The sequence below is a fragment of the Gossypium raimondii genome, chromosome 6, assembly GCF_025698545.1.
Source record: "Gossypium raimondii isolate GPD5lz chromosome 6, ASM2569854v1, whole genome shotgun sequence".
In the NCBI taxonomy this organism is placed as follows: Eukaryota; Viridiplantae; Streptophyta; class Magnoliopsida; order Malvales; family Malvaceae; genus Gossypium; species Gossypium raimondii.
The window spans coordinates 54,601,681-54,627,051 of NC_068570.1; the positions used below are offsets into that span (position 1 = coordinate 54,601,681).

The 25,371-nt window shown below is 30.7% G+C and overlaps 2 protein-coding genes across 2 annotated transcripts; both read right to left on the minus strand.

Annotated features, from left to right (window-relative positions):
* Nucleotides 1-5,071: 5,071 nt before the first annotated feature.
* LOC105773052 (protein INVOLVED IN DE NOVO 2) lies at nt 5,072-11,531 on the minus strand. The gene is made up of 9 exons (XM_012594660.2): nt 11,344-11,531; nt 9,697-10,563; nt 8,290-9,469; nt 7,839-8,020; nt 7,586-7,675; nt 7,188-7,475; nt 6,359-6,571; nt 5,501-5,760; nt 5,072-5,416 (listed from the first exon to the last, which is right to left on the minus strand). Exons 2-8 carry the CDS (start codon nt 10,504-10,506, stop codon nt 5,524-5,526), a joined length of 3,000 nt encoding a protein of 999 aa, XP_012450114.1. The 5' UTR covers nt 10,507-10,563; nt 11,344-11,531; the 3' UTR covers nt 5,072-5,416; nt 5,501-5,523.
* A 7,609-nt stretch (nt 11,532-19,140) lies between these two features.
* On the minus strand, nt 19,141-24,475 carry LOC105773053 (protein INVOLVED IN DE NOVO 2). The gene is made up of 8 exons (XM_012594661.2): nt 24,386-24,475; nt 22,595-23,516; nt 22,176-22,357; nt 21,572-21,661; nt 21,179-21,466; nt 20,418-20,633; nt 19,431-19,690; nt 19,141-19,346 (listed from the first exon to the last, which is right to left on the minus strand). Exons 2-7 carry the CDS (start codon nt 23,502-23,504, stop codon nt 19,454-19,456), a joined length of 1,923 nt encoding a protein of 640 aa, XP_012450115.1. The 5' UTR covers nt 23,505-23,516; nt 24,386-24,475; the 3' UTR covers nt 19,141-19,346; nt 19,431-19,453.
* Between the last annotated feature and the right edge of the window lie 896 nt (nt 24,476-25,371).

Sequence of the window (25,371 nt, forward strand, 5' to 3'; positions counted from 1 at the left end):
GTTGTTTGAAAGTTTTTTGAGTTTCGTTTAGCTTTGGTTCCTTAAATAGTGGTAGCAAAAATCATTATTCTTTTTTTTTTAAATTAAATAAAATAGAAAAATTGAAGGAAAAAATTGTTCTATTTATTTATATTTTTTAAAAGAAAATTCTTAAATTGGTCATACGATTTTTTTTTTGTTTTGAAACTCCAGCTATTTACACCTGTTTTTCCATTGCATCTTAAAATGTTTTAGAGCAAAAAACACTTTTGCATCATAAGCAATAAAAAGTAATGCACTTTTATGTATAGAAAAAGTAATTTTAAAGTAAAATGATACTTTTAACTTTTATTTTTTATAATATTTATATTGAATATACGGTTATTTTTTATTAAAGTATTTTTAATATTTAAAATATAATTTATATAGTTAAATTAAAATTTATTAACAATTCACATTAATTGCTTTAAAATATTTAAATTTATATTTCTTATATCAAAATATTAATAATATTGTTTTCTTATATTTTACTGAAATATTGTAATATTAATGAAATTTAATATTATTTAAATATATATTTTTACTTTATAACGTCTAAAATAGACATTTTTTCTTTTCAAAACACATTTTAACAACAATACAATCCACTTAAATTTTAAACTAAAATTTTAAAAACACTTTCTCACCGCACTTCTCAAAATGTAATGAAAAACTAACCCTTAATATACATTCACGTATAGGTAAGATAATGTGGTAATATTTATTCATGTTTGTATTTTTTCCATGTAAAGTATTTTGATAATTTTAAATAACAATTAAAATTTTTAGAATACTTTTTATGTACTTATCCATCATATTAATTTAATTTATTCAAGTTTTTTTTGGTAAAATCTTGCAATTTGGTTTTAACCGGTTGGCACTTGGGTCGTAGAGGTCTTGACCTCTCTAAAATAAAATTTTTATTTTGATTATTTAAAATTTATGAAATTTTAAATTAATACATAGTAAAATTACACTTTGACTCTCTAAAAATGATAAAATTTTAATTTATTCCTTTAAAAATATAAACTATTAAATGGTAAAATTATATTTTAGCTCTTATAAAATATACTATTTAATATTACCTCAAAAAAAAATCCTAGTTTCGCTTGGCGCTCTCAATCTCTCTTGTCATTTTGTCATTAGTCCTTCTGTCTTGTCGATTTAGCTGTGGATGACCTTTGGGAAAGGGCTTCATGCCTTCTTCCGATAGTGGTGCGTAAGTGGTTGTCACCCCTCGGGTTTCCCGTCATCCACTTTCCTTGCCTTCCATTTTCGTTTTTCTTTTCTTGGCATGATAATGCCACAAGTACTTGGACTCTTTGAAATTTTAGACTTGAGTCCATGTAATTCTATTTTCAAGAATACAATCTTTATATTTTTTTAAAATTTTAAATTATTATCATTATTATTATTTGTTAAATTCAAATTCATTATAACGTTATTTTTAATTACATGTTTGTCAAGTAAGTATTTTTATTTCAAAATATCAAATCAACAAATTATTTCTCAAAAAATTAATAGCATTAACAATTGAATCTGAAAAGTAAAAGAACCAAAATTTTAAAAATTAAAATATATGAATTAAATTTTTAAATTTAAAAATACAACAACTTATAGCATACTTTAATTATTACTATTTTTGAATCAATGCATACTTTAATCTTTTATTTGTGAAGGTTGGTGTCCTTTATCATGTTGAATATGAGGGAAATGGATTTAGGTTTTTCTTGTGTTTTTTTGAGGGTTAGATTGTTTAAGTGTATTGTATATTTTAATTAACTTTTTGGTAATATATAATTAAAATATTAATTACTCATCGAAAGTTTGAATTCAAGTAAATTTTATGGGTGAACAGACTCTTAAATTTTAATGTGTAACAAAATAAAATGTCTCGTTTAAAAATATATATAATGCTCTTCCTTCATAAAATAACAATTGTTAAAAGATAATCACATAACCCATTTTTAATTATGTTAATATTAAACTTTAAATATTTTTATTTTGAAAGGTACATTTAATTTTTTTACTAGATTATACCATTGAAAAGATTAATGTAAAAATATATTTATTAAAAATTGATGTAAAAAATAAATGAGGCTTTGGTTGAAATGTTATCTTATATTTAAATTTTATAAGATGTATTTTTTTAGATTTTACATAATATATAAAAGAAAAAAATTTGCCCCCATGATAATGTTTGTTATTTTATAGAAGGAATGGATTTTCGATAATTTTTCAACTGAGTTGGGACTCAATTGGTAGGTGACATAAACTCAGCCAACCTTTCAAATAATACTAGATTTTATCACACCCACGATGTGGGTGAGCAAAATATTTTATATCAAAAATATATTTTTTAAAATTATTTTAATAAATAATTATAGGTGGAGCGGCAAGAGATTTTTATTTGCATTGTTGGTCTTGTATTTGATTCCTAAATAATGTTTTCCAATTGTTTTAACTAAAATATTATATAAAAGTATGAAATAACATGAATACCTTTACAATAATAATAATTAACCTTTACAGTAAAGATGTTTTAGTAATTTCATAACTAAATTGATGATACTCATGATACCAACTCAAGAAACCATTTTGTATATAGTATAAATTATAGATATGTAATGAATTTAGAACGGTGTAAATATTAATTCTTAAACATATATTATTCAAATTCACTCCAAATTATTAGATAAGAAATTCGAATATTCAAATCAATTTTTTTTTTAATTTTTAACATTGTCCCTCAATTTTTTCAATCCAAATCTTTGTTTTGCCAACGATGACGACAATGTCAACCTTCGAACTAGTTGTAGCTTCTTCAATAATATTTCTTGATTTTACTTGTTTATTTATTTCAATCCACAATACTATGATTTTTGTCTACACTTTCGTGGTTTTGTTTTGTCTACTTTATTTTATCTGAAAACAATGGTAATCTTAGTTTTAGTTTTAGCAAGGTTTCCAGTTTTAGATCAGTGGGTGAAAATATGGTATAGCCATCGGTTTTTTGGTCCAACCAGTTCGACTGGTCCATATGTTTCGATTAAATAAAAAATTCATAAAAATAAAAAGAAAGTAAAAGTTTGTTGTTCGATCAATTTTTAGCCCGGTTCAATCACTTTGTACCAATTTTCAGATCAATTGATCTAATGACTTTCTCCAGATCAATACCATAATCGGTTTTTGGTTCCATTAGACAATTTGATCCAATTCAAACAACCATAATTTTTAATTTCTTGTCGTTATCAATGTAAGAGTGTTACCAAAGGTATTAGATTAATATTTATTATTTTAAAAAATAGTTTATGAAATTCAAATTGGAATATTAAAAAAGAAAATCCAAGATGGTATCCTAAAATCAATCAAAAGCCACTGATGAAGGCGCACCATTTATAGTGAATTTAATGGTGAGAACAAGACAGCATAATTAATAGATTTATACAAATTTTGTTCAAAACATATTAAATTGCCTTCTTTAAATCTACACGGTTTTATTTGCGGCTTATTTCGTCCATTTTCTACATTTATCAATTCTATAAAAAGAGGTTATAGACTCAATTTAATAAATCTATAAAATTAATATTTATATAAAGTATTAAAATGGAAGTGGGTCACAGCCTCCTCTCCTATTAATTTAATTTAACATATAAATTGCATCCAATATTATTTCAAATAATTATTCTACTCGTCTTCTTCATTATAATATAATATCATAAAATTACATTTTATATAGATGATAATCACCATTTTTTTGTATTTTTCTTTAAAGCAAATACTTTTAAATTTTAATCCATTATTTTTTGTTGACATCTAATATATATATATATATATATATATATATATATATATATATATATATAATGTTAACCACTAACAGTAACAGGTGGCATGAGTTAAAATGTTATAAATAAAAAGAAAAAAATTGTTCAAAGGTCTAAAATTTGAGAAGAATTGAAGAAAATTATTAGATTTTAAAAGTTGGATTTGGAAAAAATTAATTCTGAATTAAAATATAGATTAAGTTTGGATTTTAATATTCAAGTTCGGGATTATTTTCAAGTTCATGATTTTTTATTTTTTATAATTTATATCATATAAAATTAAATATACTATACTATAAAATAATATAAATATTAAAAAGTATGTTAAGTTGTGTGTGTTTAGATTTAATAAAATATATAAGGATAGTAATATATATAATTAGTAAATATTAAATAAAATAATATTTTAAAAATAGAAAAAAATATAAATTGGTTTAAGTAGGTTTGGACTAATTTTTTAAAGTAAACATAGACAAAGTTTAAGGACCTTATTTGAATTGAACTAGACTTAAATTATATATGATATTTACTAACATCATGCATAATTCCAACGAATTTGACTCGACCAAATCTATGAACACCTTTAATCTTAATTTTTAAAATTTAGTAACATATTAAATACAATTTCTTCTTTAGAAAGCAAACCAAAAATTTTGAACTTCCTTATTTTTAATCTAAGGTTCATATTCAAATCTTAGAATATATTCCTTTAGAAAGGAACTTAAAATACATTAATATGAATTTTTAATAAAAGTTTTTTGAAAGAAAGAAATTTTAATTTTAATTTAATAACAAACAATAAACAATTTTTGATCACCAATTAAAAACAATTACGTTTAAACAAATATTATAGGCAATTTTAAAAGTTTGAAAAAAGATATGGATTAATAATAGAATTTGTATATAAAAAAGCAATTATATATTAAAAATGCAAATATTTGGGTATTTAAAATCATAAGATAAATCCTACTATTCCAAAGCCAATCTTAGAGAACTCCAAAATTTAAAATCCTAAAATGTCACTCCATATTCTACTGGAACAGATGAAATTTATTTTAAAATATTCATATATTCGTGATATATGTAAATTTTAATTTTAAGATACTGATATAATTATTTCGCATTTTATATTAGTATCATTTGTGTAACTATATCTTGTTCTATAATGTGAATATTGTGGATAATATATCAGGTTTGAACATTAAAGAAAGGGGCAACAGCGAATCTTGAACACCTCAAACAGGGACTAGAAAATGTTCTCAAAGGTTTCATACACAACATAGCCTAACCACAAAAGATTGCATCAAGTCAACAGGTCTTACATCGGCTTCGTTTTACGATTATGATTCCGATGCAAAAATAATGAGCTTGAATCCAACATGTTAAAATGGATGCAGTAGTTTCTTCCCAGAAAGTAATATTATTACACCAGGGAGCTGACAATTATTTAACATGGGATTCAATGATATGTTGATATAAACAATACTTACAGGGCATAAAACATCACCGCAGAACGTTCTTAGATATTTCGAGGACACTGCTCCCCTTATAAGCAGTCAGAAAATTAGTTCCTGCAATAAAACAACGAAAGATGTGATCAGCGATTCATGTTTACGACAGAACATTGAAGAACTTTTACTCTTTTCAACAACTACCTGAAAAATAAGTTAGTATCGTTTCAGGTCATTCCTCGTTTGCCTTTGGTGGCGTTCCACAGGTTCAGTAAAAATTCAACACCCTCTTGCAGGCTTGCCCTTCTTCCTTCTCCATAGTTCCACAATTCAGAAGTTGCGTACCGTCCACTTGGATTGTATTCGTTTATTTCATTTATAACGGAAGTGACCGACTTATACACTTCATTGCCCATCTCATCCTTCAAATCTTTCAGCTTTTCATCTTCATTATCAATCACTTCCTGAACCAGCATTATCAAACTTTGAGCACACCATTTCGTACAGACAGAAAAGAAACTGAACAAGGAACAAGCAAGATGGGTTTCACAAGAAAACACCTAACAATACAGTCCGGAAAGGTTTTATGATTATGAAAGTTTTTATGTTAGGCAGGCTTCTGCCGCAATCTAATTCATTTTTCTACAACAGAGGAAGAGTTATATTTGCTCCGACTCTTAGTATTTCTTAAAGCACCCTATCTAACACCTATGTCTGAAGCATATCGAGACACGGGTACAGAGAAATAACCCTAAAAGAATCCTCCAACTACATAGGAAAACATAGAAAATTTTGAAAATACCGATGTCAGACACATATCCATAGACACTCTTGAGTCCGAGTAGCATAAGAAGAGAACAACAGAACTTCAGAGCTACCATGAAGTAATAGGACTCTGGCAATTGTATCCCTAGTCATGTTCAGTTCTATAAAGGATCCATACCTAGGATCAAAGCAGTAGGACATATATACATGACATCTACGTTGTACCAGTGGTAAAGTTGAGAAAGGGAAAGGGGTGAATTTGCAACACAAATTTAATGGGAGCCAAGACCTAAAGACCTGATATTCTTCTCCCTCGAGTTTAATTCGTTTAAAAGGATGCCAGTTTGGATCCTTCAGATATTCCTCCCACAATGAGCACAGTTCCACAGCTCTCTCCTCGGCTAGTTCCTCATTATACCTTCTCTTCATTGCTTCAAGGAACGGTTTATTGTCAAGTTCTCCCATTCTCTTGACACCGATATTTGCACAACTTGATATTTCTTTCAATCCCTACAAAGTGAATGGATTAGTACTTCCTGACTAGCAAGAGTGACGAGCCATAAAAGGGTGAAGCAGAATTTTAAGAAATATATGATAAGCACTACAAAACAGTAGTAAAGTAACCATATATGAAAATCTTCTTAAGCCTTAGAAGCTTGTAATGAGGTCAAATAGCTGTACATGAAACTCAAGGAATAATCTTAATCGGCCCTGACTGACGTTTCATTTCATAAAAGGCAGGGAATCAGAACTTTCATATTCCAGGAAAAAACCATTTATACGATTAAAAACCTGTGCTTCATCCTCTTTCTGTTGTATCCTTTAGTTTTTAGGAAAAGCATTCAAATAGAATGAAAAAGAGAAACACCAAGAGAAAATAGTAAACCTCTGCATTACTATCCATTGGACATCAATTTCTTAGGCTTAATTCTGTTTTTCACAATACCATCAAATAATTCATGATTAAGCAAGCTTATCATATAATGCAACACAAATCATAGTTCCAATATCCTACATCTGAAAAATATATTGTTTTAAGATCTTAGAAGACTTTCAAATGTTCATGCAGTAAAGTTCAAGTGTCTCAGCGCAAGCATTTTAAAAGGAAAAAAGAAAAAGAACTCACATTAATCAATTCTTTGCGAGCTTCCTGCAGCTCATTGTTGCTCTTACGTTCGCTTACAATAAGAGTTTGGTTCAATGCTTCTAAATCTTCAAGCTCTCTCTCCTTTTCTCTCAACTCCTTAAAACTTGCCTCTATGATTGTCAGAACTATGTCATCATCTTCGTCTCCCAGTTCTCTAATTACGTTCATTGAGCCTCTCAGTTGCTCAATTTCCAGTTCTAATGCTTGCTTTTGATCTAATTGTTTCTCCAGTTGAATTATCCTATTGTGAAGTTCCTCCTTCTGCCTCTGGAAAATTGATGGTCTAGTCATGTCATCAATTCTCAGCATTCTAAAACCGACAAGGAAGTAGCGAGGTATTAAAATAAAAAAAGGGCTCGAATGACAAACAAACAAACCTTCTGATCTTCAGCCAATTGCATTAAATTTTCATCAGCCCTTTTTTGCTCCAAAGCAGCCAACCGTAATGCACTATTTTGAACAACATTCTGGAAGAAGAAATATGTTAGCATCTATATTTTCCAGTCCTGAGCATGCAATTAAAGTGGTCATATGAACTAACTACGAGACGAAAGTTTCACCAAAAACAATTTCACATAAAACTTAGAAGGTGAACACACAAAAGTGCAAATGAAGAATGAAGCATGGTACCTCTTCAAGCTCCTCAGCCAACTTTTTTCTTTCTCCTTCAATCAGTGCCTCTCGCTTTTCAAGTTCAACTTCGCGCAATTCCAGATCTTTTCTATGAGATTCTAGCTGTGACTTCACTTTTTCATGGTCACTAAAAACCTTCTGGTAGTGTAGCCTAGCACTTTGTTGAGTCTTATTAATCTCTGTGAACAGAGGCAAAATAAGTTGAACCTTTGAGACAACAGTGGTACCAGGGAGCACTTCTAAATATAAAAGTTAATGCTCGACAGTATTGTACAAAAATAGTAATGACATGTACAAGACCTGATGCAAGCTACCATCTGCGAATGAAATTGAACGGTCAAAAACAGAATAAAACCAAGGATCACGGATGCATATAATGTATATATTTTTATTAATAAAAGTAGTTTCATAATAAAACTTAAACTGCAAGACAATAGCTAAAACACACCTTTGTTATATGCTTGAAGAAGGTTATCTTTTTCTTCCATTAAAACCTTGAGTGACTCGGAAGTTACGGAACACATTGCTTCCATCTCTTTTAGGTGTTTGTTTTTAGTCTCGAGGATATTTGTCAAATATGATACAAGTCTATCTTGTTTCCTAGCTTCTTCCTCCATGAGCTTGGAAATGGTCTTAATGTCACTAGTCTTGCGTAAATGTTCTCCAATAATACTGCTTGACTTGTGGTCATCAGCACGGGCGATCCAAGCATAAAGACCATACTTAACATCATTATTGGCACCCCAGTCCTTTTTCCCACGATGGTCTGCCTCATAAGCATTCTCAAATGACAAGGCATTGTGTAGCCCTGACCAGTCTTTATGGAATTCCACGACAGCAATTCCTGAATGATCACAGTTATTCCAAAGTGGGCGAACTCTTATGGGGTTGAACCCTCTCCTGATCAATTCATCCCTCAACTTGGATCCACTTTCCCCTACAGTTCGTCCATCCTCTGACTTTCGAGTAGGAATATTAACCACAATTCCGGTCCATGGCCAAACAATTTTCTCATCATGGTCACAACCACTAAGAGGATCCTCTTGAGCTGCAGGTTTCAATGAACTAACCAAAGGCACAAGACCCTTTTCCAAATACTTAGCCAAAGCCAGGTGATTGGCTTTCATTATTGGTGTTCTTCTTGCAGAACTACTATTTCCCACACCAGAAGCATGCTGGACGAGGTCTAAATATCGGTAAATTTTCTTCTCAGGACAATAGGGGCACGTATAAGTTTCATCTGAAGCTTTGACAATGTGCTTCCCATTCTCATTATGGTCACAACCACTAAGAGGATCCTCCTGAGTCACAGGTTTCAATGAACTAACCAAAGGCGCAAGATCCTTTTCCAAATACTTTGACAAAGCCAAGTGATTGGCTTTCACTATTGGTGTTCTTCTTGCAGAACTACTATTTGCCACAGCAGAAGCATGCTGGACAAGATCCATGTATCGGTAATTTGGCTTTTTCTTCTGAGGACAAAAGGGGCACGAATAAGTTTCACCTGAAACTTTGACAATGTACTTCCCATTCCTTAATTTTTCATAAGATCTATCTACATACATTCCCATTTCAGATTCAGTTATATTCGAACCATCTATCGAGCTGATATCCATTGGCAAGGAAACCTAAAAGGTAACAAGACAGAAAATCAAACTACACCCAATAGAAAACTATGCACTACTTCATTATAGGTTTGAACAACTAACAAACCAATTAAATTACAAAATTTTAAAGATATCTCGCCTTCAAACAGAAGCCATGCACATTATCTAGCAGATAATTCGAAAATATGGAGATATTTTTTAATTCAATAGCTTATAAAACTTCAATGGAGCAAGATATGATTAATTACGTTGAAGCATGGACATTTCTGGACGGCAGTGTACAAGTCTATCTTGTTTTTAGTCCCGGTGATATTTGTCAAATATGATACAAGTCTATCTTGTTTCCTGGCTTCTTCCTCCATGAGCTTGGGGATGGTCTTAAGGTCACGAGTCTGGCGTAAATGTTCTCCAATAATACTACTTGACTTGTAGTCATCAGCACGGGCAACCCAAGCATAAAGACCATACTTAACCTCAGTATTAGCACTCCAATCCTTTTTCCCATGGTGATCTGCCTTGTAAGCATTTTCAAATGACAAGGCATGATGTAGCCCCTGCCAGTCTTTTTGGAATTCCACGACAGCAGTCCCCGAATGACCATGGTAATTCCGGAGTGGGTGAACTGTTATGGGGTTGAACCCTCTCCTGATCAACTCATCCTTCAACTTCGATCCACTTTTTCCTACAGATTGCCCATTTTCTGACTTTTGAATCGGAATATTAACCACAATTCCAGTCCATGGCCAAACAATTTTCTCGTCATCGTCATGACCACTAGGGGTATCCTCTTGAGCTGAAAGTTTTGATGAACTAACCACAGGCACATGATTTTTTTTCAAGTACTTCGCCAAAGCTCGGTGAGAGGCTTTCACTATTGGTCTTCTTTTTGCGGAACTACTATCTCCCACACCAGAAGCATGCTGAAGAAGATCCTCATATCGGTAATACTGCTTTTTCTTCGGGGGACAATAAGGGCAAATATAAGTTTTGTCCGAAACTTTAACAATGCATCTTCCTTTCTTTAATGTTTCATAACATCTATCTTCATACTTTCCCATTTCAGATTCAGTTATACCCGAATCATCTCCTGAGCTGATAACCGTTCTCACGGAAACCTAGAAGATAGCGACAAAACAAACATCAAACTACACTCAACAGAAAACCATACTATTCCTTATAGGTCTGAACAATTAATAAGTCAACCAAATTACAGAATTTTAAGATAATTCTCCTTCAAACAGAAACCATGCACACTAAAGCAAAATAATTAATTCAATTATATAACCTTTTTAACAATAGGGTATTAACCAAACTAAAACAAGGTACAATTATACACAAAGTACATTTTCCAAAATAAGCAACTGTTTATATACCCGGGTTGAACACATACCCGACACTCACACTCGAGGCCAAGTAACATAGAAGCAAATCCAAATACTATGATTTTAATTTGAATAGTTAGAATTAGTGTTGGATGTTAATAATTCGCTATTTTTCTATCATTAGGCAAAGTTAAATATAAAAATACAAGCAGAATTAAAATAAAATAAAAAAACCCGCTGCATTGCAGTATCTAAACCAAATAAAGTCCTTTACTTTCTTCTTCAACTACTTCTCCCAGGAACCAAACAAAGGCAGAAAGTAAACAATTACAAGAAAACAAATGCATGCAATGGTTTAGATTTAAAACAAAAATTGCAGGAATCAAAAGATGAATAACAAGAGTAGAACAGCTACAATATCTAAATGAAAAAAAAAGGGAGAGAAAGGAATTACTGAGTCCATAAAATTTTCACACTGAAAATGCAACTTATTGGCAAAACAAAAGTAAAGATTTTCATGAATAAATTGAAGTAAAAAAGAAATGAAGAAGAAGATTAGAATCGGAGTTTTACCTTCACAAATTAGAGGTTCGAATTTGAGGCTTTTGAGGTTCTCCGAAGACCTCAAATTTTGCGAAGAAATTATTAAAGTAATTAATTATTTGTTCATTGTAACGAATGATTTTTGACTCAAAATTGAGAAAGTAGAAATCAAACCCGCTCGACCCAACCAGAAGACATTTATGAATTTTAATTTGGGTCGACTTCACTCTATTCGAATTAAATTTTAAATTTTAAATATTAAAATAATAATACTAATACCAATATATTTTGGGTAAACCATAAAAATAGTCACTTTTGTTCACCTCAGATTACATTTTAATCATTTATGTTTGAAATGTTATATTTTAGTCACTTACATTATCGTTTTATTACGAAATGATCACTCTACCATTAAGTTTCATTACCTCCCTAACAGCGGTCCTACATGGCAGTCCAAATGAGTTTTAAATGCCAACTTAGATGTCCTACGTGGCAATCCAAATTAATTTTATTTAATTAAAAATCTATTTTCATCCGAGCATCTGGATATCCAAGTTGGCATTTAAAACTCATTTGGACTGCCACGTAGGACCGATGTTAAGGAGGTAACGGAACTTAACGATAGAGTGACCACTTCGTAACAAAACGATAACATAAGTGACTAAACCGTAACATTTCAAACATAATTGATTAAAATGTAATCTAAGACAAACAAAAGTCACTATTTTTGTAGTTTATCCACATATTTTTATTATTTTTGAAACAATAAAATTAGCTCTTTGAGTCGGCCCGAAAATTCCTTTATCATGGTTTGATGTGGCTATGTACAATGCCCATTAATATCTTTATTTATATTTCATCAAATAATATTAGGGTAAACTACACTCAAGGTCACTAAGCTATTAATAAGTTTACATTTTGGTCATTCAATTTCAAAAAGTTACAAAATGGTCATTAAACTATTTGAAAGTTTTCATTTAAGTCATTGAACTGTTAAAATCATTGTTGCATAGCCTTCTTTGTTCATATTGCTTGCACAAATCAAAAGCTATCTTTCGCCTTCTCTTCTATAGTTCAGTTTTTCATGAAATAACATTGAACACCATGAATTTGCAAACCAAAATCCTAATATCTTTCTTCTCTAATCTTTGACATTGACTATCATATCAAATTGGATATAATGTATGTTCTTCTACTAGTCGATAGGTATTGAATAGGCTTAATCATGGGTCGTGCTGGGCCAATACAAAATTTTAGGCTCGAGCCTAGCTCGACCTAAAAAATAGGCCTAAAATTGTGTCCAAACTCGGTCCAGATAAAAATGCTAAACTCGAGCCTAGCCCTGCTCGCTTATATTAATTTTTTTATATAAAAACAAATTTAAAAAATATAATACATCAAATACACTAAAAATATTAAATAATTGTTTCCCAACAAATTGAAAATACATTAAAAAAAAGCCTTTATGTAATACCCCGATACTCAACTGGATCGCCGAGTCCGAGTTACAAGATGTTACATTTATTGCCAAAGTAACTATGATCAATAATAGTCAATTTATTCCATTAATGCTTAAATTCGACCAAAATATACATTTAATACAATACATAATCATTATCGGGTCCTACACGAACTTATGAAAACCCTAAAACTAACCCGAGGTAGAAATATGACCTAATTGTAAAGAATTCAAAATATAGGTTTGATGTCTTGACACCAGTGCTTCATCGTCATGATGTCACCAAACAGTTTGTCACATCACGACGTCAGACCACTCAACATTGCAATGTCACTTATTGTGTTGGCCTCGTCGGGACAACAAATTCCATGTCGCACCGTGACCTTATAGGTCATTTCTTGCCACAATGACGTTCAAACAACGTCGCAACGTCACATGTTGTTTCTACAAATTATGCACAATGACAATCTGCAATTTCCATTTCACCAAAATGCATACATATTCCAATATCCATATGACCAGAATAAACCTTAAACAACTAATTTATACATTCCAATTCTATACATAACAATACACTAAGATAAACTAAACATTTATGATATACCAAACATACCATTCCATCCACCACATTCACATTGCCGCCATTTACAACCTTTTAAAACATATAAGCAAAGATTTCATAAACACCTTCAACCATTTGACCAAATATTCATCGTAAGGTACCAATTCCAAAAGAAACATGGACTTAGAAAGCAAACTAAAACTTGACTCAACTAGGTACATGCCATTTAACTAACAAAAAGGATTCACCAACTTTGTTGAGTCTGGGATTCTAAATGGATGCTGAAGTCGATGCTTGGGACCTGGAATTGTATTGAACCTATGCACGGAAAACAAAATCGTACGCTGAGTAACAAAGCTCAGTTGCATTTCTATAATTCAATCGATAAAATACAAGTTAATAGAAAACATGTAACCAATATACAATTCAAAATGAGTACTAAATATCATGTTATAATGTGTCACTATACTATACAATTCATTTTTATATTTGATCAATTGACTAACATAAGATACATCATATTAACATGTAATTTTCTGAATTGAATTGATTAATTCATCCCATTTTCACGTCAATTCTCCAGACTTATAATTCCAATTCACATACTTTTTCACAATAGTAATTCAAATTATATTTCATTATCAACTTTTCATTTTAATTCACTATTAACTTGACTCGAACTCAAACAGATGCATGGGGCATGGATCTAACCAACACACCAATTTGGCACCTAGTGCCTCATCAGACAATCCGAAGTAAATAAAAATAATCTGACGCATTTTTTATTATCAAAATCTATTTTTTGGGCCTAATATTTTTATTCAACCCTTCTCAAATTTTGGACAAGTAATCTGACGCATGAACAGATCTAGTTATAAATAAAAGTAAGTTTGTATAAAAAAAGGGGTATACTACACCTGAGGCCACTAAACTAGTAGTAGGTTTATATTTTCATCACTTAACTTTAAAAAGTTACAAAATTATCACTGAACTATTCAAAAGCTTTCATTTAACTCACTGAATTATTCAAAAGTTTTTATTTAAATCACTTAAGTTTTTTTTTTAATGTTCGGCTAGAGAACTCCCAAGCGACAATTTGACAATCGGTACAATGGATTAGTACCCATCGATGAGTAAAATGACATATCTTAAATCCAAGTTGATCTGACGGTTAGAGTCGAGATCGGAGAAAAAAATGTTTGGGTTTTGGTTCACATATTCGCGACGTTCAAAGTTGTTTCATTAAAAAAACTGAATTGTAGAAGAGAAGGAAAAAGAAAGCTTTTGATTAGTGTAGGTGGTGTGAACAAAGAATGCCATAATATTAGGTGCATTTACCCATAATATTATTAGGATGTTGTGATTACATAAAATAAATATTATATTAAAAAGGTTTTTTTTTAGATATAATGCCTATTTCTACTTATAATCTCCAAAACATTACACCAAAAGAAATTTAAGTGCATCCAAACCCACGTCCTTCCGATTGTTGCTATTGTAGCAATCAGGAGGAAGAAATTCAAGGGGGCTTAAGTGTGTTATCTTCTAATTTAAGGGTTGAAGAGAGATTAAAGGTAGATGTGTTCATGAGCTGAGTTAGACCAGGTTTAAGTTGAACTTTAGACGATATTAACATGCTTTCTGTTAGCCCAAGCTCAGTTTAACTTAAAATATGAGCTTAAAATTTGCGTAAACTCGTTTTATTTGTAAATGGCTAACCCAAGCTATTTTAGACCCCTCATATGATTACTATAGATTTAATTTTTATACATAATAAGTTACATTATATATAAAAATAATATAATATAATGTATTACAAATTTAGAAAAACAAGTTTTTTTTCTAAACGAGTCTAATTTTTTTTTATCAAAATCCATTTTTTGAGCCTAATATTTTTATTCAACCCTTCTCAAATTTTGGACAAGTAATCTGATGCATGAACAAATCTAGTTATAAATAAAAGTAAGTTTGTATAAAAAAAAAGGGGTATAATACACCTGAGGTCACTAAACTAGTAGTAGGTTTATATTTTCATCACTTAACTTTAAAAAGTTACAAAATTATCACTGAACTATTCAAAAGTTTTTATTTAAATCACTAGGCTATTAAGTTTTTTTTTTTTTTAAAGTTCGGCTAGAAAACTCCCAAGCGACAATTTGACGATCGGTACGGTGGATTAGTACCTATCGATGAGTAAAAAGACATACCTTAGATCCAAGTTGATCTGACGGTTAGAGTCGAGATTGGAGAAAAAATTGTTTGGATTTTGATTCACATATTCGCGACATTCAAAGTTGTTTCATTAAAAAAACTGAATTGTAGAAGAGAAGGAAAAAGAAAGCTTTTGATTAGTGCAGGTGGTGTGAACAAAGAAAGCCATATATCAATCATTTTAACAGTTCAATGAGTTTAATGAACACTTTCAAATAATTCAATTACCATTTAGTAACTTTTTAAAGTCAAATAACCAAAATATAAATTTATTCAGCATTAGAAATAATTTAGATTTACCCCCTCCGAAAAAACCCCAAAGTGTTTATAGATTGGTTGGATAGTGGACAACCTTAATAAGTGGAAATGTGGACAAAAAATTTTGTTAGGGGGTTGAAATTAAATTTTAATTTTTACAATAGTAAAAATGCAATTTTACCATTTGAATAGCCTATATCTCTATATTTTTTAAAGGATTAAATCAAAATTTTATCATTTTTAAGAGGGACTAAAATGTAATTTTACTTTTACTAATTTAAAATTTTAAAAAGAATTAAAGGACATAAATGAAAAATTTTCCATTTTAAGGACGACTAGGATCCCTGCCAGTCCCCCTGGCTACGCCCCTAGAACTGGAATATTGTTATAATATATTATACGTAAAAACAACATGCAAGACATCTTCCTTTCTATTAACAAAACATAACTCTTATTGAATTATGTTCAATTTTGTTGTTTCTCTCATTTTCTCGAAGTTTTAGGGTTTAGCCAAATCCATCCAACTTATTCTGGTTGAATTAAATAAATTATTAAAAGTTAAAAAAATTAATTTAATCGGTTCAACCACTCAATTCAATCAACCTTTTGCTTGGTTCAATTAATTTGTACAGAGTCCTAAATTAATTGATCTAATAACCTTCTTCAAGCCAATACCTCATTTAGTTCCTAATCAAACTGGTCCGATTCAAACAATATTACATTTTCTACATAAATACTACATTATTTTCAGTTACATGCCACACTTCCATATTTGACTTGAACTATTTAAATTTTATTAGGAATGACAATGGATTGAATATTTATTATTTTGAATTATTCAAATTTTAATCGGTAAGTTTGCACGAAAATTTATATCTAGTTTATTATCTTAAATTATCCGAATATCACTACTTAAATCTAAATTAAATATTAAATATTTGAATTCACAAAATAAAAATCCAAAATGTTAAAAGTAAAATTTTAAAAATAATATAAATTTGTAATGATAAATTTAGCTCTCAATTTTACATCTTTTGTCAATTTGACCCTTATTTTTTAGCTAAATTTGATCATTAACCTTTCAAAAATAGTCAAATCGTTTTTTAACAAAAATGTGAAGTAAAACATTAATTATTTAAGGCATAATGACTTATTTGACCCTCCAATTTTATAAAAAAGTCATTTTAGCCCTCCATTTGAATTTTCGTCTCTTTTAATATTTGAACTTGCAGTGTTTGTCAAATCATCCCAAGATGGATGGAAAAATTAACATTTGTTAACTTTGCGGACACAACATTCACGTGGATGCCACATTAACAATTAATTATTCTTTTATAATCTAAAAAATCATTTTTTTAATTTTAAAAAAATTAATTGTTGATGTGATATACAGGGTTTTTTACTAAATTATTATAAAAAATAAAAAATAACAAAAATATTATAATTTTTTTATTTACCAAAATATACAAAAAAAAAACAAAACAAAAAATGCTATAGATTTACCTAGTGGAGGTAGCGATTGGCGGCACCAAAGGTGCCTAACTGATTGGCGGCACCGATGGTGCCATACTGATTGGCGGCATCGAATCGTGTTATAAACACGAGCTCTGTTCGTATTTGTTCGTATTTTTTTCTCCGTATTTTATTTCTTTAAAAAATATCTTAATTTCTAATTTTATAATTTTACATTATTTCAGTGCATTATGTTTAAAATTTATTAATTTAGTGTGTTTTTAAATTAAATTGGTGTAAAAAACCCTTATCCACGCTTTTTATTATTTTCCGATTTTATTACTTTCAATAAAATATATTATTTTAAATATTTTATTATTTTATATTATTTCAATAAAATAATAAATGTACTGAAATAATATAAAATAATAAAATACGAAAATAATATATTTTTATTGAAAGTAATAAAATCGGAAAATAATACGAGTAAAGGGCAGAGATAAGAGTTTTTTTTTACACCAAATTAATTTAAAAAACACACTAAATTAATAAATTTCAAACATAATGCACTGAAATAATGTAAAATTATAAAATTAGAAATTAAGATATTTTTTGAAGGAATAAAATGCGGAGAAAAAAATATGAACAAATACGAACGGAGCTCGTGTTTATAACACGATTTGGTGCCGCCAATCAGTATGGCACCATCGGTGCCGCCAATCAGTTAGGCACCTTTGGTGCCGCCAATCAGTTACCCTCCACTAGGGTCCTGTCAAATTGGCTGCAACTTTTTTTTTCCTGTTTTTTGTTTTTTTTTGTATATTTTGGTAAATAAAAAAATTTATAATATTTTGGTTATTTATTTTTATAATAATTTAGTAAAAAACCCTGATATACACGTTGATTGTTACACAGATGCCACATCAGCAAAATTCCATATATTTTGGGGTGATTGGACAAATAACGCAAGTTCAAAGGCTAAAAGAGACGAAAATTAAATGAATGGCAAAAATAAATTTTTTATAAAGTTGGAGGGCCAAATAAGTTATTATGCTATTATTTAAAAATATTGACATGACATTATTTATCTTATATGACATCAAAAAATAATTTAAAAATTATAAAAATTTCTAGTAATAATAAAAATTCAAAAAATAAATAAAAAGTTTTAAAAATTAACATTAATATATATGAATGGTCAATCAGTCTGTTATATTTAAAATTTTAAAATTTTAATTTATATTACCGTTAAAAATAAAATATGATTAAGTTCATGAGAAGGGAAGAATGATAGCAATATACGTAAAATATCCGAGTATTACCAACCAAATCCGAAACCTGAGTTGAACACTATTATCTATTAAATATTGGAATTCATAAAAAAAAACTAGTTTTAAAAATTTTGATATTTTTCAAATATTCAAATTCACAAAAATCTAAATTCGATTTCGCTAATATTAGAATAAAAAATGCAAATTTGAATAATGAATAGCTGAAATATCTATCTACATCCGCTCCGAATCCCCAAAAAACAGATCAAATGCTCCGCAGTTCAAGAAAAAAATTTGAAGTTTTGTAACCCACTTTTCAAAATATCAAAATAAGCAGATAACCCAAACACTTTCTAAAGCCTTAACTCAGTTTTTCTAGTTTCGTGTTCAGAACAACGAAAAGAGTTCTTCATATTTGCTTTTGTGGATTTTTTTTAATCTGTATTTTATATATATTCGAAGTATATAAGTAATTTTAAAATAATTAAATAAATATATTTATATTCGATATTTATTCAAATATAAATAATAGAATCATTCCCTATTAATAGAAAAAGAAAAGTAATAAAGAAAGGAAAATAGGTGTAAGAGGTTGAAGGTGTGCAGGTTCCATGGACTCAGAAAAGTTCTCAAAGGTCTTTTATACCATATTCATGAGCTTGAATTCAACATGTTAAAATCAATGCAGTTTCTTCCCACTAAGGTATATTCTACCATGGGCTGGGAGCTGAAAATTTATTTAACATGGAATTCATGCAATACTTACGAATCCGATATTCCGAACATGCATTCAGTCTTTAGGTAGTCGGGAAATTATTTCCTGCGATGAAAACAAAGATACTATGATCAGCAATTCAAGATAAACATCTCCAAGGGTTCAGAATCAATTTTCAACAACACCTACCTGAATAATGAGTTAGCATCCTTTCAGGTCATTCCTCGTCTGCGTTTAACGGTTTCCCACAGTTCCAGTAAGAATTCGACACCTTCTTTCAGGCTTGCCTTTCTTCCTTCTCTGTAGTTCCACAACTCGGAAATTACGTACCTTCCACTTGGATTGTATTCGTTTATTTCTTTTATGGCCAAAGTGACAGACTTGTATGCTTCATTGCCCATCTCAGCTTTCAAATCTCTTAACTTTTCGTCTTCATCATCAATCACTTCCTGAAGCAATTATCGAACTTTGAGCAAACCGTTTTTTTACCGACAAAAAAGCAGTGGAACAAAGAGCACGCTAGATGTGTTTCACAAGAAAAAAACATAATGATAACTTTTAAATTTATTTTCTAGCTGATTCAACATCGAGAACTGCATCCAGATATCCAATGAACAGAATGCATAATTGCATATGTAGAAAAACAGCCCTCTATGATGCCTATAACAAACAAAGATAACAATTATAGCCGGCTAACCTAAAAGGTAAGTGCGGGTAAGACTGGTGAATCTTGAAGTACATCATTGGACTGTTACAAGAGATTGCACCCAACTAAAGATTTACTCCTCTATCAGGAAATATATTTATACACACATATATAAATACATAATACATACATAGCCGTAGCTATGATTAGTGGAACAATTAGAGGTAAAGGGTTTATCCAGTTCTATCTTTTACAAGTTTCCAAGGACAAACAAAAACCAATGAGTAATGCTGTCCTGAAATTGACATTTGTGATTATAAAATGTTTTGCACGAGGTAGGCTCCATGGAAATCTAATAGTGTACATGTTTTTTACAATGGAGGAGGAAGAGAGCAATGCAACTTTAGAACTACCATGAACTAATCACACACACATATATATGACATCTTCATAGTAACAGTGCTGAAGTTGAGAAAGGGGGGAAAAGGGGGACTGCAGCATAAATTTAAGGGGAGTCATGAAATACAGACCTGATACTCTTCTCCTCCCTCAAGTTTAATGCGTTTGAAAGGATGCCAGTCCGGATCCTTCAGATATTCCTCCCACAATGAGCACATTTCCGAAGCTCTCTCCTCAGCTAGTTCCTCATTATATCTTCTCTTCATTGCTTCAAGGAACGGTTTACCATCAAGTTCCCCCATTCTCTTAACGCCGATATTTGCACGCCTTGATATTTCTTTTAATCCCTACAAAGTGATTGAATTAGCACTTCCTGAATAGAAAGTGTCATGAGCCATAAAGGCTGAAGCAGAGTTTTAAGAACTTATATGAAAAGCATGTTCGCAAATCAATTCGACTGATAAACCTAACAATTCAGTAAAAAAAACAGTTGCAAAGCCTTAACCCATGTTTCATTTGACAGAACTGCAATATCTCGGGGGAAAGAAAAAAAAAATGTACACAATCAACCAACTTGCTTTTGATCACCTGTGCTTCAGCTAATCTTTTTATCATATCCATTAGTTTTTAGTGAGGAAAAGGTGTTGAAATACAACCAATTAGCTAAAAACCATGCATTACTATCCAATGAGCCTGATTTCTTTGGCTTATTTCAGTTTTCCCAATACCATCATATAATTCATGATTAAGCGAGCTTACCTTGTAAGGCAACAAATCATAATCTCAATATCACCATTGGAAAAATATATGTTCAAAGATACTAAAAGACTTTCAAGTCGACATCTGCTAACTAAAGTCTGCAGTAATGCACAAGGTTGAAAAGAAAACTCACATTAATCAATTCTTTGCGAGCATCCTGCAGCTCATCATTGCTCTTACGTTCGCTTACAATAAGAGTTTGGTTCAGTGCTTCTAAATCTTCAAGCTCTCCCTCCTTTTCTCTCAAATCCTTAAGACTCGCCTCTATCTTTTGCAATACTTCTTTATCATCTTCATCTCCCATGTGCCTAATTACATTCAACGAACCTCTCAGTTGCTCGATTTCCAGTTCTAATGCCTGTTTTTGGTCTAATTGTTTCTCCAGTTGAATTATCCTATTGTGAAGTTCCTCCTTTTGCCTCTGGATAATTGGTGGTCCAATCATATAATAAGTTCTCAGCATTGTAAAACCGGAAAGGTAGTATTCTGGTAAAGAAAAAAAAAGGGCACGAATGATAAACAAAACCTTCTGATCTTCAGCCAATTTCATTACATTTTCATCAGCCCTTTTTTGCTCCAAAGCAGCCATTTGTAATGAACTATTTTGAACAGCATTCTTGAAGAAGAAAAATGTTAGTTTTAGATTCTCCAGGAACTCTTTGATCAACATTCCTGAGTATACAACTAAAATGAAACACATCAAGATGCTGCAAGAGCAACCAAAGTTGATTTTATTCTTTTTATCGTTTTGCCTTCATGATAAAAGAAACTAATGGTAGGAAATCACCAATTCTAGATTTTAGCTTGCAATGTAGGCACCTATGTTTACCCTTCAGAATATATGATTACATATTATTCAGGAGATTCATGATTTTGAGAATCAACGATTATCTCCACAATTTGTGATAGACGAATTTCTATCAAGACTGTCAATAAGGAACAAAAATGTTGATTTCGGGACAACATTGTTGCAAAAGGAAAAACTCTACACCAGGATTATGAGTTCCAATGGCATCAATTCCGAAGTGGTCATATGAACAGAATATTAAACAGTAGTTTCACCGAGAACACCTCAATATAAAACTTGAGGAGAACAAGCAAAAGTGAAAATGAAGAATGAAGCATAGCACCTGTTCAAGCTCCTCAGCTAACTTTTTTCTTTCAGTTTCATTGAGTGCCTCTCGCTTTTCAAGTTCAACTCCACGCAATTCCAGTTCCTTTTTATGAGTTTCTAGCTGTGACTTAAGCTTTTCGTGGTCACTAGAAATCTTCTGGAAGTGTTCCCTTGCACTTAGTTGAATCTTTTTAATCTCTGTGAACAGTAGCAACATGAGTTTGATACCTTTGAGACTACAGTAGTACCCGAAAACAGTTTCAAACATTAAAGTTAATGGAACACCACAGTATTGTATAAAAACAGTAATGACGTGTAACAGACTCGATGTAGGCTACCATCGGCAAACAGAACTGAACACTCAAAAACAGAATAAAACCAACAGATGAATGGAATGTGTGTATTATTACAACTTGATAAGAATTAAAAACACACCTTCATTATATGCTTGAAGAAGGTTTTCCTTTTCCTCCATTAAAACCTCAAGGGACTTGGAAGTTTCAGAACATATTGCTTCCAGTTCTTTTATGTGTTTGGTTTTAGTCTCGATGATATTTGTCAAATTTGATACAAGCCTATCTTGTTTCCTGGCTTCTTCCTCCATGAGCTCGGAAATGGTCTTAAGGTCACCAATCTTGCGTAAATGGTCTCCAATAATACCACTCGCATTGTAGTCATCAGCACGGGCAACCCAAGCATAAAGACCATGCTTAACATCATCATTAGCACCCCAGTCCTTTTTCCCATGGTGATCTGCCTCGTAAGCCTTCTCAAACGACAAGGCATTATGTAGCCCTGGCCAGCCTTTACGGAATTCCACAACAGCAGTCCCAGAATGACCACGGAAATTCCAAAGGGGGTGAACTCTTACGGGGTTGAACCCTCTCCTGATCAACTCATCCCTCAACTTGGATCCACTTTCTCCTACAGATCGCCCATCCGCGGACCTTCGAGTAGGAATATTAACCACAATTCCAGTACACGGCCAAACAATTTTCTCATCATGGTCACATCCACTAGGAGGATCCTCTTCAACAACAGGTTTTGGTGAACTAACCACAGGCACAAGATCTGTTTCCAAATACCTCGCCAAAGCTAGGTGATTGGCTTTCACTCGTGGTTTTCTTTTTGCAGAACTACTATTTCCCACACCAGAAGCATGCTGAAGGAGATCCTTGTATCGGTACTTTTGCTTATTACTCTTGGGACAATACGGGCAAGTATAAGTTTCATCCGAAACCATGACCGTGTACTTCCCATTCTTTAGTTTTTCATATGATTTATCTTCATACTCTTCCATTTCAGATTCACTTATATCCGAATCATCTCCTGAGCTGATATCCATTCTCAAGGGAACCTAAAAGGTACAATAAAACAAAACATCAAACTACATCCAATAGCAAACCATAAACTTCCTTATAGGTCTGAATAATTTATAGGCCAATTAAATTACAAAAATGTAAACATAATTTCTCCTTCAAACAGAAGCCTCGAATATTATCTAGCTGATAATACGTAAATAATTAAAATGCTCAAGTACAATTTTGTCACTGCATTTCTTTTCCTGCCAGATACAGAAGTCATATGTTGCTCCGACTTTTTATTTTATTTTCTTGAAGTAGATATGATACTCTAAAAACTCTCCAAACATACAGAAAAAACTTAGGAAAAATAGAAGACGATCGAGCACATACCCATAATCCGCACTCACATTCGAGTCCAAGTAACATAGAAACAAATCGAAATACTACGATTTTAATTAGTGTTGCATGTTAATTATTTGCTAATTTTCAATCCATTGTTTCTCATTTTTCTATAGAAAACAAAATTACAAGAAAAAAGACGTCGCATTGCAGTATCTAACCAAACAAAATATTGTCCTTTCTTCTTCACCTACTTTTCCCAGGAACCAAACAACGCCAGAATGTTAAAATTTTATAAACAGAAAATGCATGCAAGGACCTAAACGATCATTTCCACTGCCCCCTCCCCCCATTCATGATCACAGTAACAAAAATGCAGGAGAAAAAAAATCAAAACAAGCAGCAGATCATTACAACTACAATATCTAAAATTCAAAAAAGATAAAGAAACGATTTGACTGAAGTCAAAAAATTTTCACAGAGAAATGCAACTCTCATTAAAGCAAAAACAAGGATTTTCATGAAATAAATTGAAGAAGGAAACAAAATGAAGTAAAAAAAAATAAAAATTTTAACTGTTTACCTTCACAAGATATGAGCTGCTTTGATTCTGAGAAATTTGAGCTTTCTCCCAAGAGCTCTGATTTTGTTAAGATTACACAATTGTTAGTGCATAAAAGACTATTTATTATTGTCTACTTTCAGGGAATTATTTAAGGGTGCATTTACTTGACACCTGGTAATATTCGACGGATATGATTGCATCTTGAGTCTAAATATGATATTATTATATTTTATATTTGTTTGAAATTAATTTGATGTTAATATATTTTATGCTTATTTAAGTTAAGAAATTATTTTATGCATCATTTTCATCAATCCGTCCAATTAAAATATGATACATGATTCTGTTCAATTAAAACATGACACATCATTTTCAATTTAAAAGTTTGGTCCAAATGTACATATGATGTGAAAAAAAGATGATATATATTCTTTTAATTAGACGAGACCATAAATGATGTGATGGAAAAAGTCTATAAAATTATTTCTCATTTAAACTTGATTTATTTAATGTGAAATATAAATTTAAAATTTTAAATTTAAAATTTAAAATTTTATATTATAATATTATAAATTATTTTAGATTTAACTTTTATTTATTAAAAGTAACATAAGAAAATATATTATAAGCTTAAAAATAGTTCAAATTTGGACTTTCAATATTTAAGTTCAAGTTTGAATTAAATTTTTTGTTAAAAGTTTATTTTTAGATTTAATATTTTAAATAAATTTTTCAAATTTGAATAAATCTTCTATGTGGATAACTCAATCATTAAACAAATTACATGATAAAAATAAATAAATAAACAAAATACTGTACAATTTTAGGAGTTTATGGATGAAGTTGCGACCTGAAAATTATTTTGTTTTATTGTCAGTTAAAGTGTAATAGTTTGTGTCACTATCTAAAATAATATTAAAGAATATTTGTATGATTAAAATAAAATAATTATTAAATTAAATGATATAATATTTTGTTTTCCTTATTTTAAAATTAATAATTTC